Raw genomic sequence first — 18,795 nt, 5'->3', positions numbered from 1 at the left:
ATTATGCAACCTAAGCAAACAGGCGGCGGCAGGGTGGGGGTGGGGGGCCCGTCATTCTGTACTACACACAAGTGGCATTTCATCAGTTACGATAATTTCTAAAGCACATATAAACATTAGAGGGAATGGACTCGTATTTCACCATGGAAAGACAGCAAAAACAAGGTGGTCTCGAAACACTCATGTTATCAGGCCTCTGCACAGTCCTCTATAGGAAACAGGGAGGCAGAAATATCTTTCACTTCAACATCCTGTTATTGAAATTTCTCTGAATCTATTTGCTTTTTTAAAACACAGAAGCAAATGTTTGGGGATTTTTAGGCTCACATCTTTTTGTTGTCACAATAAAAGATTTATTTGTAGTCTTTGCTCTCCCTGTGTTATTTTTTCTTGTTTAATATTCTCCACGGTAGAAGCAGTTTTAGGCAGGATTTTCCAGGAAGTTCTGAGGAGTTCTCACACTTGCCAAGTCCACGGGCTGTAACACAAAGGCAGCCACCACACAGTCCCACCCACACGCCTTCTTTCCTTTGGCCTTCAAGTTACGCTAGGATCTTACTGTATGAACTTGCATGTACAAGGATGGCTTACACTCTGTCCTGTGTACTTGTGTGAGAGCCAAGACATCTCTTATTCATACAGTGAGTTATCTTGACCTTTATGGGCCACCTACTCTAGAGGGGACAGACCAAATATCGCTGCTCTCAACTGCTCATAATATGTGTTCATTATAAATCTATGAGTTAGTAAGGAGGGAGTGTGTGTGTGTGTGTGTGTGTGTGTGTGTGTGTGTGTGTGTGTGTGTGTGTATACACGCACGCGCGCATCTTTGCACTGCTGGGCTTTTGCTGAGGAGCAATTATGGCCAGACACAGTGCAAAGATCTAAGAAATTGAATACTTGAGGAGTCTATCTTCAACATGTTGAATTGATTAGGAAAAAATATACTCAGACAAGCTTCAGTTAAGCAGGTCATAAAAAGGCCCAAACTTATTGCCCTGGGGAATTCAGGATTTTTGATATTTTAGAATGACTACAACATGGGGAGGGGCAAAGAGAAATGAAGAAGCCAAGGGTCAGATTAAAATGGAGAAGACCGAGGCTTACAGCCAGTGCAATGTGAGGGACTGGAGGTTTGCTCAGTGGTAGAACACCTGCTTCGATGTGCAAAGACATTCGACTCCCAGAAATTCAGTAACCTAGTGAATGAATAAAATTTAAAGTGCTCAAGTACGCCAATGAACCAAACTCTGTCTTTTAAACATCGATAAAGGAGAAATATTAAATAGGATGCCTCCTTTTGCTCCATAAACTGTACTTCTGCCTATATTCTGTACCTCTGCACAAGACAAGAGTGCCTCAGGATGGGTGAACTGTGGCTAATACATAAAGAACAACAAGACATAGTTACAATTTACAACTTAAAAGGAAGGTGGCTTATCCACTTACGCGACTGTGTGGGGATGTGCATGAGACTGCAGGTGTCTGCAGGGCCAGAAGAGTGTGAGAACCCCTGGGAGATGGGTGGTTGTGAGCTGCCAGACTCCCCATCCTCTGCAACAGCAGCCTGTGCTCTTTACCAATGGACCATCTTTCCAACCCCCAAACTCTTAATGAATTAAGTCTGTAGGCACAGAACAGCTAAGGCTGTTAACACAGAGACCTTTCCTTGTAGTATCCAAGCAACAGGATCTCGGAGCCCCATGAAACAGTCCCGTGTCCCCTTCAAATAAAAAGCAGAAGTGTGATCCAAATCTGACTATGCCTCTGCCTCTGACAGCTCGTCTGGAGAAAGCACACCATGAAATCACTCACAGCTGAACTGACAATTTAGGCCAGGAGACCAAGGATTCCCCTTTGCAGTTTATGTTTAAAAGGGGGAACTAAGGGAACGCCTATAGATTAATTTAACAGATAATGTTACATGTATAAAAGTGGGGCTTTACTTGGATTCCAATTTAAAACAAACAAAGATAGGAAAAACAGTGATATTTTGATTTTATTAAAAATTTCCTCAGTAGCTAGATACCCCATGGCAGTGAGCATCATGAACCAGTTTTGAGGAGATCTCTGTTGCTTTTGTTCTGTTCTTTGAAAGCTCTTAACTCCTCAGAGATTCACATTCAAGTATCTATGAGTAGAACATGGTATCTTGAATCTCATTAGCAATCAGAATTTGACTGTAGTACAAAAGAAAGTGGATCAACCTTCAGCTGACAGTGTGTGAAAGGGTCATTATACTCTTCTATGTTTCATATATATATATATATAAAAGACTTCCAAATAGGAGGTGATAAAAAGAAAAGTGGAACATCTCGATATAATTTGCCTCCTATCCTAAAGAAGCCCTTGTTGTGAAACACTGAAATGCTTTATGAAAAATGATAGGTTTTAAACCTAGTATTTTGTCAGCAGAGTGACTTATGCCTGAAATCCCAGGAGAGGGAGGCTAAGGCCAGCCTGGGATACATAGCAACTCTGAGGCCAGCCTAAGCTATCTAATGAAACTTTGTCTCAAAAAAAAAATTAATAACAAACCATAAACAAAGACATAATGGTGTTCTGAAAAGGACCCAGAATGCCCTTGTTTTAATGGGTGATTGTCTATTTCCTGCCAGAACCGATCTGTGTTTCAGAAAGTTTGGGGTGGGGGTGGACACAGCTTGAGTGTCAGTACAAGATGGCTTGGCAGGTAAAGACACTTGCTGTCAAGCCTAGCAAGGTGAGTTCAGACCCTTACAGTGAAAGTAGGAAACTCAGTTCACAAGCTTTTCTTTGTCTCCCACACCGGCCATGGCACACGCATGCCCTGCCCCAAACACCCATAAAATAAGTAAATGTCAAAAATGGGATTGGATTAATGTTTTAAAAACATACAGTTGGGATGGGACAAGTTGGGAGAAGCTAGAGGAGGTGAACAGGTACCTGCAGGACAGACATGATCATATTTCAGTGTAGACCTATCTGAAAATGCTCAAGGAACACATATCAAAAGTAATGATGCAGGAGAGGAGAGGTAATAAGTCAGTCTCATCTCGGAGAGCTGAGCCAGGGCTGGGGAACAGTGGCTTCTTCCCTGAAGCAGAGAAAAGGAGGTGACGGGTCCACAGACATTTGGGGACCATATCCAAACACCACCCAAACAACTGAAAGGAGGCTTGAGGGAACAGAGACAGTCTTCAGTGTACCAGTGATGACTGCTCAAAGTCATCTCCTTCAGGCCCCGGAGGGTAAACCCTGCATACATCCTATTTCTGTGCTGTCCCAGGGACTAGTGAGTAAGCAGACTGCCTATGAACCCCGCCCCGAGCACAGATGGACTTGGGAATGTGGATGGAGTGAACTCATGCAAAGCACAGCTTCCACTCAAAGACCTAAGAAAATGAATTGGGGAGTCTGGTTTCCTTTCATTGGGTGAGAAGTCCAGCATGACTGGCAGGATGAGCACCACAAACTCCCTGAGGTCAGGGGGGAGAAGCTCAGTTCCTCCTGTGTTCCTGCTCCTGTATGCTTAGCATATACTTCCACAGCATAGCACCTGGAGCACAAGCCGTCACATCCAAGTTCTAGCTTCAAGTATGAAGGCTCCATTTAAACGAGAGGACTGTGATGCTTCCCATGTGTTTTCATGTTAAATAGCATGAAGACTTTTGACTCGCCACATATTTAAATGTATCATTATTTATTTTGCCATAAGATTTTTCTCCCTCAAAATGTATCAAGCCATGGCTATTCCGGTTGGTAACTTCCAAGACCTGAAGACTCTCCCAGAGAAGTTATTGAGGATAAGAAACAACAGGTTCCTGCACTCAAGACAGATGAACAGATTCCCGTGACAGCAGCTGAACAGCCCGGGTTTAAGGCAGTATGTGGGAGCCTAGTCTTCGATGGTGGCAGTACATCAGAAACCATGTTCACATGTTCAATGGTAGGCACGCCGGTGACAGACTCAACCGGTAAAGAGCTAAGAGCATGCTGACGAAGGACTGGACCCTAGGTCTACTGTTCTGTGGTCTCAAGTAAATTACTGAACGTGGCTTCTTCCCCCATTCCTCTCCAAAACCCAAGCGTGAGAAGAGATTCTCAGATTCTCTCCTTGCCTGAAAATCCTATGTCTAAATCATAAGCTGTGCAAAGACAAAATGTGACCATAAACCTCATACCAAAGAATACATTTTTTAATCTTTACATGTTCTTAAAAAAAAAAAATCAAGAAACTACAGAGCTCGGAGCCAGGCCACAGATCTGACGAGAGCAGACACAGGTGGCTATAACACACCACATCTCTGTCACACCTCTGTACTTGGAGGTAAGCTATGAAATCCTTTGATTTCATTACACAGAACAAGAACTGTGGGTGTCCTCCCTCTACAGGAGGGGCTGGCAGTGAATGGCAGGTCTCTTGAGAGTTGCTGGACAGTGAAGGCAGCCACGGCATGCTAGTCTGGCTGCATTGTTGACTTAAGAGTATCAGAAAACTAGCATTAAAAAACCTATCAGGGAGCTGGCAAGGTAACTCAGCAGGGTAAAGTGCTCACGTGCAGGTCTGGCCACTTGGGCTCAATCACCAGCTCCTATGAGATACCAGAAGGGATCTGACTCTCTAGAGTTATCCTGTGGTCGCCATGTGTGTCGGGGAACGCAGAAACCTGTACGCACACATGCACAATATATTTTTTTAAAGTTTAGGTTGGCAAGATGGCTCAGCAAGTTAAAGTACTTGCTACCAAGTCTGACTGAGAGCTTAAAATTAATCCCCAAGATTCACGTGGTGTAGGGATAGAACAGACTCGCACAGGTCCCCCAGGAAGACCACAGCAATGGCATGAAGGAGTGTGTGTATACATACACACACTAAGTGCAGCTAAAAAAAATACTGTAGTCTCTGGAATGGGGATGGAGTTCACTTCTAATTAGAACAGTGAGGAAGAAATAACAGAGCAAAGGAAGAGAGCTGGAAATGCCGTGAGCTCTCCGTGAACTGAAAGTGTGTCAGGTCACTCTGAGAGGGGCTTGCCAGGCTACATAAAATTAGACCTGTTTCAGAAAGACTCTTCTTTGATTTCCGATAAAATCTGGGGCTAGGCACATGGAAAACAGTTCTTTTGTAAATACATGCAGGGCTGTGACGATGGCTATCAGTGAAGTTCTTGCTACGCAAGTAAGAGGACCTGAGTTCATTTCCCGGCACCCCACAATGAAGGCCAGGCATGGCAGCATATCTCCATTAACCCAGAACTGGGGACGCAAGCAGGAGGATCCCTCCAGACTCAGTGAAAGACTCTGTCAAAGAGTAGGCTGAGGAAGAAAATATCAACTTCTGGCTTCCCACATGCCCTGCCCAACAAACACATGTGCACATACACACACATAAACGCATACAGAAATTCTGGAACGTGCCATCATGGATTACACAAGTGTCTATACTTTGACCTACCTCTGCAAGGTCTCACAGAGTACAATCCATAAAATTTCCAATAGTATGGTTTCGCATATGACACAATAGTTTTGTTTAAACTAAATTAATACCTGAATGACAGCCTGCATCTACAAGCTACATCACACAAAGTATATCATTAAAATCTACATTTTATAAGTTTCCAAAAATAAACTGAATCGTCTGTCTTTTTATCCCGAGAATTGTTCTTGGGTCAACTGCATACTCTGGACCACTATCCCTGATGTGTAGCCAACAGGCAGGGCGATGCTTCAGAACGAGGGTGCCATATCTCCCTTCTTTTAGCCTTTTATGCGTGTAAGTTTTAGGTAACGCAGTCCAACGGATGGGAGCCTCAACAGACAGCATGAAGAACCCGGTAAGAGAGGAAACTGATGAACACGCTCCTAGGAGAGACTCCTCCGTTCTGCTGCTTAGATGCATAGTGAGCATCGGTGTCTTAGAGACCATCTCAGTTCTCCCTGCATTCCCTCTCAGATCCAGGGATCATCCTCTTTCCTACCTCTTCACCAGAGCCCAGCAGCCACACCAGCTGACCAGGAATCGAGAACGAGGAGAGTTAAATCACATTTATTCCTCTCAAAAACGTTTAGTAAGGACTGTGAGATAGATGGCTCATTGGTTAAAGGCGCTTGCCTCACAAGTCTGACAACTTGAGTTCAATCTACAGAGGCCGTGATGGAAGAGGACTGACCCCAGAGCTTGCCCTTTGAACTAAGCATACGCACCAGCAATAAACTGAAATATAAAGCATTTAGTAAATGCCATGGTGTCTTCATTTCTGTGATGGCGTACCCTCAACACTAGCTATCAACTTCTCTCACACCGCTTCCTCTTTTCAAGAATGCCCTAAGGATCCTACCCATACCTTTGTCTCATTGACTCATACCTACTTGAAAGAGCGACTTAAATTCCAATTGTGTATCATTTGTACAGTCTAATATGGCACCACATAAAGAAGAATCATTTGTGTTTTAACTATGATCAAACATCCATAAACAAAATATTACAATAAAACATGCTTAAAAGAAAGTGTTTTCTGTAAGATAAAGTGATGGGGATGAAGGGGGAAGGGCAGTGGGATGAGGGAGGAGAGGGGAGAGCAGCAGAGAAGGAGAGAAATGGAATTACAGGAGAAGGGGGACCAGTGGGAGGAGAAGCAAGGGTTGGCGATAGACGAGGATATATGAGCAAAGCACAATGTAAAAAAATATGTGCATGAAAAAGTCATAAGGCCCATTGCTTTGTAATCAATATATTTTAAATGAGAAAAATCATTTCATTTAAAACATTAAAACAAATAAGAGCAAAAACTCTGACGGGCTGGGGGAGAGTAGATGTTTGCGGTGTAAGCTTTTAGACCCAAGTTTGAAGCCCAGCAAAGGACAGGATGGCAGAAAATGTCTGCAACCACAGTGCTGGGCAGGTGGGGACACAGAGAGCCCTGGAGCTCACAGCCTGTCAGTGTCGTGAACTCAGTGAGCTCCAGGTTCAGTAAGAGACCCTGCCTCAAACAACAAGATGGGGACCAAACAGAGGAAGAGACCCTTGCCCACATACATACACGTATACACATGTCCATACACACATGTACACACACACCTATACACACGCCATGCGTACACACATGCACACACACACACCTATACACACACCACCATGCATATACACATGTACCTATACACATGCCATACATACACATATGTACACACGCACCTATACACACAACATGCATAGACACATGCACACACACCTATACACACACCATGCATACACACATGTACACACATGCCCATACACACATGATGGATACACACATGTACACACACACACACCCATACACAGTAATTCAAGTCCTAGGATGGTTCGTTCTCTAAAACAAAAAGAAGACATCTAGAGCTCAGTTGGTAAAATGTTTGCTATCAAAATGCATTCCTGCCTTTAATCCCAGTACAGCATATACTGGCATGGCAGCACCAAAACCTTCCAAGGACAGTATGGGCAAGAGGATGAAAGGCTCAAAGTTATCCTTGTCACTACAGAGCTTAATGCCAGTCTAGGATGATTATGATGATGAGGAGGAGGAGGAAGAGGAGAAGGAGGAGGAAGAGGAAGAGGGGGAGAAGGAGGAGGAGGAGGAAGAGGAGGAAGACAACGAGGAGAACAACAATGGATGAATCACATACTATAGCAAGTACCTACAACTTAGATATAAGAACCAGCACTACATAATTCTAAGTACTGATACCCCGAGCCAGGACCTGTTCACTCATTTTTCTGATTAAGTCAGGTAAGTACTGACATACACATCGTAAGTGCCCCAGACACAAACTCCCTTCCTGTGGTGGAGAGGGATGAGGAACTTTCCTTTCTATGTCACACAGACCTCCACTTTCTGCTTCAGGCCTCCCAACACTAACATCCCTATCGTGTGTGTTTCCAGAATTCACAGGAGAAAACATTGTCTATAAGCACACAAGTGAGCACTTCTCCGTTTTCTCCCAGCAGAAGAAGCCCTGACTTTCTGGAGCAGTTTATTGTGCTGTCACCTTCAGTGACCGAGGAATCCCCACGGGGAAGATGTTTCTTTGTGGACCATGACTCGGCCTTCAAAGTTTACAGCCATCAACTGCTGCCCACTGAGAACGATTCCGCAAACTTGTTTAGGTATTTACTCGGACACCAGAGGTAACCAGTGCCTTCCCATCACCGAATATGAAGAATGCATAGCCTTCATTCATTTCTAACGACTTATAATGAAATTAACTTATAGAACAGGACCTGAGGAGCCCAACAGAAGGAGCCCCTCACCTGGAGGGCGCCATTTGTTATTTGGTGGCACCTTCTGGGAAGGCTTGACACTGCAGCTTATCTCTGCGGAACATAAACTCTCAGGCAAATCCAAGTGGGAACCACTTGTGAGCAAGGGAATGACTCCTAAGACGGTTTATAGTGACGCACAGTCCACAGCCTCAGGAGGGCTCTAAGTGTAGGGGTTAGAACTTGTTGCCTTTGCCTTTGCCACCTGGTTAAAGGGTTTAAAGGTCTGGGAGCATCAGACCTGTGCAGTTTCTACAACTTTTGAACATGCCAAACTTGGTGGTTTCTTAATCTCTGAGCTTCTGTCTTCTTGTCGGTAAAATTACCTCGATAATTCACAGAACTGTGTCTGTGTTGAGATTTGGCAGGGAAATTAGCCTGGGATCACTTAGGAGAAGTTCAACTGTACCTGTGTGGCACTGTTCTGTAGAGACTGTGCTGTGTCATAAGATGAGAGAGAGTGTAATAACACACACAATAAAATGTGACACGATAGTTCCCTGCACAGGCAATTCGATCCTTTAAAGAGGATCTAGAATCTAATGGTAAAGATACCAGGCCAAGGCATGGGAGTGAAAATGCTCTGCTTTGGCCATTGTTGGTGATAGCCAAAGACATGACAGGGCCCTGCTGTCTGTTTACAACCTCGTAACGTACACTTTAAGGAATTATTACTTCATTTTAAAGCTAAGATATCACACTGAGTTTAACATATACTGAAATAGAGGAAGGAGGCCGGTAGCTTCTTTTAAACAAAAACAAACAAACAAAACAAAACCCCATCCTTTTAGTGGTTGGAGAGACAGCTCAGTGTGGAGAGTACCTGCTGCTTCTGCAGAGGACCTGGGTTAGATCCCAGCAACCACATGGCAATATACTAATGTCTGTAAGTCCAACTCAAGGGCATCCAGCTCCTCCTTCTGGCCTCTGCAGACAGAAGGTACACGCATGGTGCATATACACGCATGGAAACATTCATATACATGAAATAAAAGTAAATTTAAAAAATCATTCTCTTAATTATTTCCTATCCTTATCTGCCTCCCTCTTTTGGCAATCAGGAACCACAGATGAGTCAATGACAATGTGGTTGTCTGGGACATCATCAGTCTGATCCCTTCCAGCCTGGAAACAAACGCGTCTTCTGAAGACGAGAGAGGAGTCCCACACATAGCACAAAGCTCACTCTCATCCAGTTGTTTTAATGAATGTTCTGTACTGTGCTAATTCTACCCAGGGTAAGAAAGAACTGTAACCCCTTCAGGTAATTCCACCTTCACTTATAAAACACAGAAAATAGGAGCCCAGAATGAGAGGCTCCCCCCTGGGGCGAGGCAGCCCCTAATGAATGGCCTCTCCTGCTGGAGTTCCCCAAACACAGTCTTTACAGCTCCTGCCTGTGCAGGAGTGACAAGCCATTAAACAGCCACTTTGAAAACACAATACAGACCTTCTTCTCTGCTGCAGTGCCCTTCCACCACATAAAAACCTAAGGCCAGGCCTTCAGCAGCAGGACATTTACTGCCAGCCCCAGACAGTTTAAGGAGGGCAATGAACAGGGTGGGGCTGGAGGAAATGAGAACCAACAAAAGGCAGGATGCTGACTTTCTTTCTGCCTCCCTTTTCCCCCCTTTTCTTTCTTCTTTTTCAAAGAAACTCCTGCTACTGTGGGGTTTGAAGTACTGACCCCACTACTCGGGGAGGTGGGGGAGGGCAAGCAACCGTATGATGAGATTTTATTTTTCTCCCTCAAGACTTTTATCCAAGGAAACATTATGGTCAGCCAATCCATGGTGAGATATGACTTAAGTCTTCATCTTACTCTATAATTGGAGAGGGTAGCATTCCCACCAGATGTAATATGTCCACCATCAAGAAAAGATGCTGGAACTTTGAACATGACCTGTACATTATGATCAAATCTCTACAATGCAAAGTAAAAGGTGTGAAAGCAAAGTTGAGTTTATCACTGTAAATCGTGTCCAATCACAAAGGACATCTCAAATTTTTTATTTACTATTTTTTCTACCTTTTCTGCTGTGAATACACAAAACTTTGCCATAACCCCCATTAGTCAATCAGTTCCACGGGGTTCCTTTAAAAGTTATATGAAAAACAAGTTACTAAGAAATTACAGAAGGTGTGAATGATTTTTATTATCCATTAGACTTTAATATATTAACGTAAATGCAGCTTAATAAAAACTACAGTTATAAATACTTTGTGGCTAATGACATACTCCTACTCTTACCCTCCTAGGCTGCTGGTTATGTCGGTCACCAGCAAGAAGAGACGCCGGTTAGTCTGGCTTGCTCTTGAGGTCCAAGCATCAGTACGCATCCAAAGTGAACGCTAAACTCAGAACTGCTTTCCTCTAAGTAGTGGTTTCTCAAGCTCCCCAATGCTGCAGCCTTTAATACAGTTAATCATGTTGTGGTGACCCCCCCAACCCAATCATAAAATTACTTTCACTGCTACTTCATAACTATAATTTTGGGGCTGTTATTAACCATAACGTAAATAATTTTGGGGACAGAGGCTTGCCAAAAAGGCCGCAACCCACAGGTTGCAAACTGCAGTCTAATGGGAGTGACAGAGGTTCCTCAATGTAAAGTATTCTCAACAAAATCATCCCTTTAATGAGCTTTTCGTGTTTGTTCACTCTCTGTGAATCAGCCCTCTTACTGGTGAACGTTCATGTGATACTAGATCTCTTTGAAAATGAAAAATACCTAAAGAATCACAAACATTTAAAAAGAACTCCTTTGGTTATATTAATGGAATTCAATGGTAAATCATTTCTGGAGATGTTCTCCTTTAATAATGGAGGGAGGGAAGGAGGAAGAGGGGGGAATATGAATATGCAAGCTGGAAGGAGGAAGGGTGGAAGGAGAGAAGGATCCAAGGTCCTGCCCACTGAGCAATTGGTGGGATAATCTCTCTGGTCATGTTTAAGACAAAGCAAAAACATCTTGTGAAATTGTGTCTTAACTTTGGCATAAAAATCAGTCTGTGACTTCTGTGTTTCTCCCATGACCATGGAACATGTGTAAATCAGTAACAAGGTCATCTCGCCAAGACAAAAGGCAGAACAAAATGACATGTGCCAATTACTTTCCCCCACCCTGCAAACCATATATACAGGCCAGTAGAAAAAGCACGGAAGTTCTGAAGTCTCTTGAAGGCCATATCATCTCTTTCAAGGCCAAAGGTGGCAAAATTCCTCAGAAGCCAGTTCTGTATCCCCCACCTACACACACACACACACACACACACACACACACACACTCACTCTCTCTCTCTCTCTCTCTCTCTCTCTCTCTCTCACTGTAACTAACATTTTTTTTTCCTGAGTAGTGTGTTAATGGCTTTGCCTGGGCTGACTTCATTTTACGACACTCCCTCAGCACGGATCAGACCAGAACCTCTGAGTATCAGTTTGTCCGGAGTCCTGATGGCACTAGGACACAGTGCAGGCTATCGTACTTCTCACCATCTGTCATCACCCTCTAACAAATAAGACATACAGCAGGGCACTGGACATCGACCTGTTTGCCCTTTCTCATATATAAAATACATGCAAATCTGATCCAAAAAACATATATGAATCAACAAGCTAGGATCCCTAATTCTTCTTGATATAACTGATTCTTAATTGTTGGCCAGGGATGATAACCCCTGCCTGTAATCCCAGCTTTTAGGAAGCCACGGGTGGTAGGAGAATTACTGTGAATTTGAGGCCAGCCTGGGCTAAACAGTGAGTTCCTGGGCTACAAAATGAGAAACTTCCACAAACAAACAAACAAACAAACAAACAAACAAACCCAAATCTTAGTCACAGAAGAGACTTTTTAGTACACTGCTTCTTTAGGTTTAAGAGTCTATGCTGCAGCTGAGCCTAGTGCCACACACCGTTGATCAGATCTCTGAGTTCGAGGGCAGCCGGGTCTACAGAACTAGTCCAGGACAGCTAGACATACACAGACAAACCCTATCTCAAACAACAACAACAACAACAAGTCTACCCCGAGACAAGATATCCTTAGTCTTAGCAGTGGTCTAATTACTCTTCCCGGCCGCCTTTTGCTTGTTGTGTGTATGTTGTATAAATGTATGTTTGTGGATGTATGTAGTGACCAGAGGTCAACATTGGGAGTCTTTTTCAATCCCTCTCCACCTATTTTTATAAACTCTTGAAATTAAAACATAATTATATCATATGCTTTCTTTCCCTTCCCTCCTCACTCCCCCGGGGCTCTCTTGAGGTCATGGCTTTCTTTTCTTTAATTGTTGTTGTACATGCACACATGCACATAAGTATGTAACTTACTCAGTTCGTGTATGTTTTTCAGGGCTGGCCACCTGGTATTTAATGGACAACCAATTAAGCCCTTCCCCAAGGAAGGCAATCCCCCCCCTCCCCTTAGCATTCTTTACTTGCCTATAGTTCTCTGTCTATGGGTGAGGCCCCATGAGATTCCTCTCTCAATACTTCCATGTCTATTGGAGGTACACTATGTCAGGCCTTGTTTTTCTTGTCAGGATAGTGTCTCTTACTGAACCTGGAGCTCATCTCATTGACTATACTAGCTGGCCAGTAAACTCACCTCACCCTAGACAAGTTATAGATGCGTCCTGCCACACCTAGATATTTACATGGGTAGTACGGACAAACCTCAGGTCCTCATGCTAGCATAGTAAGCACTTTAAAGACTGACCCACTCCTCAGACTATCTTCACAATCATAAACTTCTAACATGTACATTTTTTTTCTCATTTCCAGAGTCCATGACCTGTACCCATTCTGTCTAAAATTACTTACGTCCTCATACCCAAGGATAAACCATTAATCCATTCTAAAAGGATTCTGGGAAAACCTGGCCATCAAATCTTCCTTACTCAAGAAGAGTGGACATGCTCATACCCAAGACAATGGAAGCTATGGTCCTGGAGCTGGCTCTGCCTGCTACGAGATCCACTTCCTATCTTTAACACGGGTGAGAAAAACACAGATGATCTGCACAGCTACCTTTACTGCTAGGAAAGTGGAATTCCAGTCCCCTCAGCACCCTTTGCTAAGGGCAAAGTCTCTTGAATTCATAACTTAAAAGAATTAAACCAACTGAAACAAAATAAAAATATTTAGTTCCCTAAAGAGTTTTAAGGAAAAATACAACTGCCTTCTGCCTCCCAGCGCTGGGACTAAAGGCATGAGCCACCACTGCCCAGCTGTTGACTTTTATAGCTAAACAATACTCAAAAAATCTTCTGATGCTTTTTCTGCCATGCTACATGCAGCACATGACAGGAAATCCTTCTGTGACCAGAGTTTATGGCCCCAATAATTGTAAAAATGTTCTATCTTCACTGTAAGCAACTAACAATCTAAATCTTGGTTTTCAAGATACTTTCAAGGTATCCATTTGGGTGGAGATATAAGACTTTTATTAAACGAAAAGCTGTATTTTGAAAACCATGCATAAAGAGGAACGAACAAGAGACAAACACAGGGAGAATGAACAGAAATGCCCAAGGAGGAAGCTCGTGTGTGACACATTTGTGTCAAAGACTGTTAGTGCCTTCTTTCCCAATGTCATTAGGTTTCTTCATAAATCAGCAAATGTTCTCAAAAGCGGCCTCTGAAAGTTCTGATCATCGAAGGAACACATTCTTCCTGAAATAAAAATCCCATAAGGCATCCCATACTCATATTAATTACAATGCACTCTAAATTTTCAAGTGCTGGTGATGACATGCTAAGTTATCTCATAGCTTACCGGTGACTCATACCCCAATGCTGACAGCCCTTTTTCTCTAATGAAGAATAACATTTCAGAACATAGAAAAAGTTTCCAAACTCTAATGTGGATTAATCACATACTGAGAGCATTTCAGGGTGATCTGAAACAAACGTCAAACACACACAAAAGGGTATGCTCTACATTAACAACAAGTTTCAAACTAAGAGGAGCAGCTCAGAGCAAAGGGGAACAGGAAACACTTGGGTGGGCAGAGGAACTCATTCTACTCATCCTCACTGCAGAAGCTCAAGTATTCAGTCTTCCCCTGGCACTGGAGCAAATCATCCAACCGGCAGTATTTTATGTGGCACCCTGCTCCTAATCTGGTATTTGGTGAGAAGTTTGGATTAGCTTGACAGAATGAGGAGGTGATCCCTGGACCAGTGTGGTCCAAGGTTCTGGCACCTTGTCCTGACTCTGGCTGGCTTCCTATGCAGAACAGTGCAAGCCTAGGACAGGTGGGAAAAAGTCCTCCAACTTCTGCCAGCATTTAAATAAGAAACGCCCACAGGAATCATCATGAAATGGAAAGAAAAGCATTCTAAAATGGTCAGTGATTTTTAGCAAACCACCATTCTTACCATGGTCCAGAACACTGACAGTCAAAGCAAGGAGAATAATGGACTGAATGGTTATGGACATGAAACTGAGAAGATCAATTTAGAAGAACCAGAGAGGGGAAAGGATAGAGCCTCAAGGCAAGTGACATCTAGTCTTTAGGATACAATCAAATACCTTCCAACAGTTTATCGATAGATACACGACTTCTTATACAGTTATGAGGTTAAAACAGAGAACTGCAAAATCCCTGCCATTCAACTCAGCAAACCTGCAATTATTAGCTTAAGTCACAATGTCCACCAACTACTGGGTGTTAGGTGGTTAAGATGCTCTTCTGATACCTGAAAGATAATGTGGCCCACCAACCAACATGGACCAGATCATGCATCCCTCTTTTCTAGCTGATCCCGTGAAGAAAAGAAAAGAGGGAAAAAAGTTTGATTTTCAAGTTGAAAATCATTTTACGGGTGCCTACGGATATCAAAGTTTCAATATGTATGTATATAATTACAACAAAGCTTTACGTAATGACGCTGTTAAAACGCCAGCCCTGGGGCCAAGATTAGCAGGAGAATGCTCGCTTGGCATGCAAAGCCTTGGGTTCTGTCCCTACTACCAGACAGGAAAGCAACAAACTGTAACCGATTTCCCACCGCTTTTTTTCAAACGCCTTAAAACCTGCTTTACTGTAACGACCACGAGGTGCACAGTGTTCCCTAGGTCTCTCTTTGACCTTGCTCTCCCACCGTATTCAAGCTTGAGTGCATCACTCTCCTTTCCCTAAGTCAGCAATCAGCACAGAGCACTGTAACACAGCTTTCAAGGGCACTGAATCCTTACGCTGCTATTCAAATAACCTTTACTGCATTGTGGAATTCATCTTCCCCTTAACAAACTCAGCTACAGCCCAAGAACCTCTGCTGATTCCTTAATGACTTCACTCCCTTTTCCCCGTTAGTTAAAGGACGTTCACTTCTCGGCTTCACCCTCTTTTTTGTAGGGAACGGAATTCATGTTCTTACCATGACGCTATCTGATAGAAAACCCAATACACCGTAAAGGGAAGGGGGAAGCACCAGCCTACTCACGTCAGATTTTGAGGACATGTTCTCCTCCACGTCTGAGTCGTTGGGATCCACGATATCATCAAACGGTGGCAGTGTCGACTTCTTCTTCTCTGAAGTCTCACTCTCGATTTTGACCTTTCCCATCTTGACATGAGATTTATCTTTTATCTGTTTTTTGTCAGCAGAACAAGTGAGTATCAGTGGGGGCGCGCTAGAAAAACTTTTAAATAAAGCCTCGGAGCTACTCTTTTTCCTTTTTTTGGCTGAGAGTTCTTCAGAATCTGAAACAGGGGGCCTTTTACTAGGCGCCTTCTTGTCCTGCTGAGCACTGGTGACGGTGAGTAAGTTACTGTCTGCTTTTGGCTCTTTTGACATGGGTTTAGGCTCCTTGAAGGCCATCTTAGGAACGATTTTTTCTTCTTTCAGTGGTTTGTTTTCTTTGGGTTTCTTGGAGGAGTCTTTGGAAGATTTGTTGTGATCCCTGGAAGGTTCTTTGAAGGCACTTTTATGTTCTCTGGAGTCCTTAGAAGGTTTTTCCTTGTGCTCCTTCATTAATTTGTGAGGCTTTGAAAAACTGGTACTACTGCTGCTGCTGCTGCTGCTGCTGCTGCTACTGCTGCTACTGCTGCTGCTGCTGCTGCTACTGCTGCTGCTGCTGCTACTGCTGCTGCTGCTGCTGCTGCTACTGCTGCTGCTGCTGCTGCTGCTGGTATGAATGCTCCTGTTAGGGTCCTGGAAAAGGGAGAAGAAAATCAAACTCTCAAGACAAAATAGGTACGAAGACTCTGAGGGTGGTTCTCAGCCTTCCTAATGCTGTGACCCTTAAACAGGTCCTCATGCTGTAGTGACCCACGACCATAAAATTATTTCATTGCTACGTTGTAACTGTAATTTTGTCACTGTTAGTGCAAACTTCTGTGATGTAACCCCACCCCGGAAGGCCTCCACCAACAAGTGGAGAACTGATGCTCTAAAGTCAACTTCTGTGAGCTCCACCCACATAAAACGGTCCTTTTTGTTGTTATTGTTCTCAACCCATTCCTAAAATATCCCGAATATTTTAATGCCAGTTCAACAGGTGGGAATAATGTATATGAAAACCAGGGGGAAAGGCTACTATGATCAGAGAATTTAATGAGACAAGCTGTCTTCTCAATCATTGGAAGGATTTAATCATTCGAAACATTTAATATTCAGCTATGCTAACAATAAACTTGTCCTAGAAGGTACAAAAAATTTATAGCACATGGCCCCACTATCAATAGCTATGACATATCTATGATTGATGGGTATTAAAAGCACCACCTATGAAGTGTGTATCAAACTTCACAAAACAAGGGGGCTATTTAGTTCTGCTGAGAACATGGAGAAAAGAACACATCAAAATTCTAAGGAAACTCCACATGTGAACTAGGGCCTAGAGCAGAAGGAGACTATTAGAAACAGAAGAATGGATGCCACTGATTGACCATAATCAATAAACTAGACAAACTGAAAACAAGGAGGAAGCAGAACATAGGCTGCATTTGAACAGCAGCTCCTAGCTGATGCATGAGCCTGAGGCAGAAGGAGAGTAGTAGCTGAGGTAACACAGTAAAGCCGGGTTACATGAAGCCCTAAACACTTCTACCATACAAAGAACCATAAAGCCACTAAGAGAAATAACTCTGAGTGTGAGCAAGAACTCTTTCTGACGACAGGTTTTGCAACAATTGAAGGGTATCATTCAGAACAAGAGAAAACACATAGCTTCATGGTCATGGAACACACCAAAGACCTCAACTATCGAATGCACAGGATCGTCAGCAATTCCCACTCTGCAACCCTGAGAAGGAGCAACCGTTCCTATTTCATTTTTAATGCGACCAGTTTTCCTACTCATCATAATACCTGAAAGCATTCAACCTGAGCTGGAGAGATGGCTCAGAAGTTTAGGATCAATGGCTGCTCTTCCAGAGGACCTGGGTTCCATACCTAGCATCCACATGGTGGCTCCCAACCCCTTATCACTCCAGTTCCAGAGAACCTGACGCCCCCTTCTGGTGCCCATAGACACTGCACACACATGATGCAAAACCACACATTCAGGTAAGAGACGGCTCAGTGGTTAAGAGCACTGATTGTTTTTCCAGAGGTCCTGAGTTCAATTCCCAGCAACCACATGGTGGCTCACAACCATCTGTAATTGAACCTGATGCCCTCTTCTGGTGTGTCTGAAGACAGCAACAGTGTACTCATATAACTGAAACAAATAAATCTTAAAAAAAGAAAAACTAAAAATAAAATAAGATTTAAAATATATATACAGAAACACACATATATACATAAAAGCTCTTAGGACTGAGATCTAAGTCTGTACTTACCATATTTGTGAATCTTTACTATTAACCGCAAAAATAAGAAAACCACACCAATACTAAAACAATAGCTCTTTCATGCTCTCTCTAACCTCCTAACAGACCCGAAGACAAATCCCAATCAGAATGTCCACCTTCAGGCTGGTGCTCCTTCTCGTGTAACTAACTAACTCGCTGAAGCCCAATGCTACACAACCCCTCTGAAAGTCCTTAACCATCTGGGATGACAAAAGAAAGAGAACGTATAGAGAGACTTTCAACAAGATGAGCAGCCTTCTATTTACTGCTCTACAGGAGGAGCAGAGTAGGTATCTGCTCACTGATACACATCAGAAAACAATAGCCTAGGCACACATCAACGTCCTGTGCCAGTGGAAACGAGTATTTTTGTTTCCTACAAAATCAGCTATCCTCTATGTATTGAAAAATAGTTCAAATTACCCTTTCTCTGAAATGAGCACTTGGTTCCAAAATTATGAAATGGATAAGGTCACCAAGCAAAGACTTGTTTTTATACTTCAAACTAGCTAACTCACTCTTTAGAAAGCATTTTAATCTGAGACCTTAAAACATGCTTCTAAATATAGAATTCATATTACTGAAACTTAGTTATTTAATAAATTCTATTACAGGACATTTCCTGGCATGTTAAGCAATACCATGAATAATTAAAATAACATATAATGGACAAACTAAATTAAGGAAGAACATTTTCAAATCTAATATCCTTA

At 43.0% G+C, this 18,795-nt stretch overlaps 1 protein-coding gene across 2 annotated transcripts in view; it reads right to left on the bottom strand.

Moving 5' to 3' along the window:
* The window catches only part of Mllt3 (MLLT3 super elongation complex subunit), a 255,095-nt gene that overhangs the window by 55,201 nt on the left and 181,099 nt on the right, over window positions 1-18,795 (bottom strand). For both annotated transcript variants that reach the window (XM_032902169.1, XM_032902174.1), the window contains exon 5: window positions 15,729-16,439. In XM_032902169.1, the coding sequence (XP_032758060.1) occupies window positions 15,729-16,439 (711 nt within the window). The remainder of the gene's footprint in view (window positions 1-15,728; window positions 16,440-18,795) is intronic.

This window comes from Rattus rattus, chromosome 1 (genome assembly GCF_011064425.1).
Source record: "Rattus rattus isolate New Zealand chromosome 1, Rrattus_CSIRO_v1, whole genome shotgun sequence".
In the NCBI taxonomy this organism is placed as follows: domain Eukaryota; kingdom Metazoa; phylum Chordata; class Mammalia; order Rodentia; family Muridae; genus Rattus; species Rattus rattus.
Note: the sequence above shows the minus strand (reverse complement) of the source record. Positions and strands in the feature narration are given on the sequence as shown.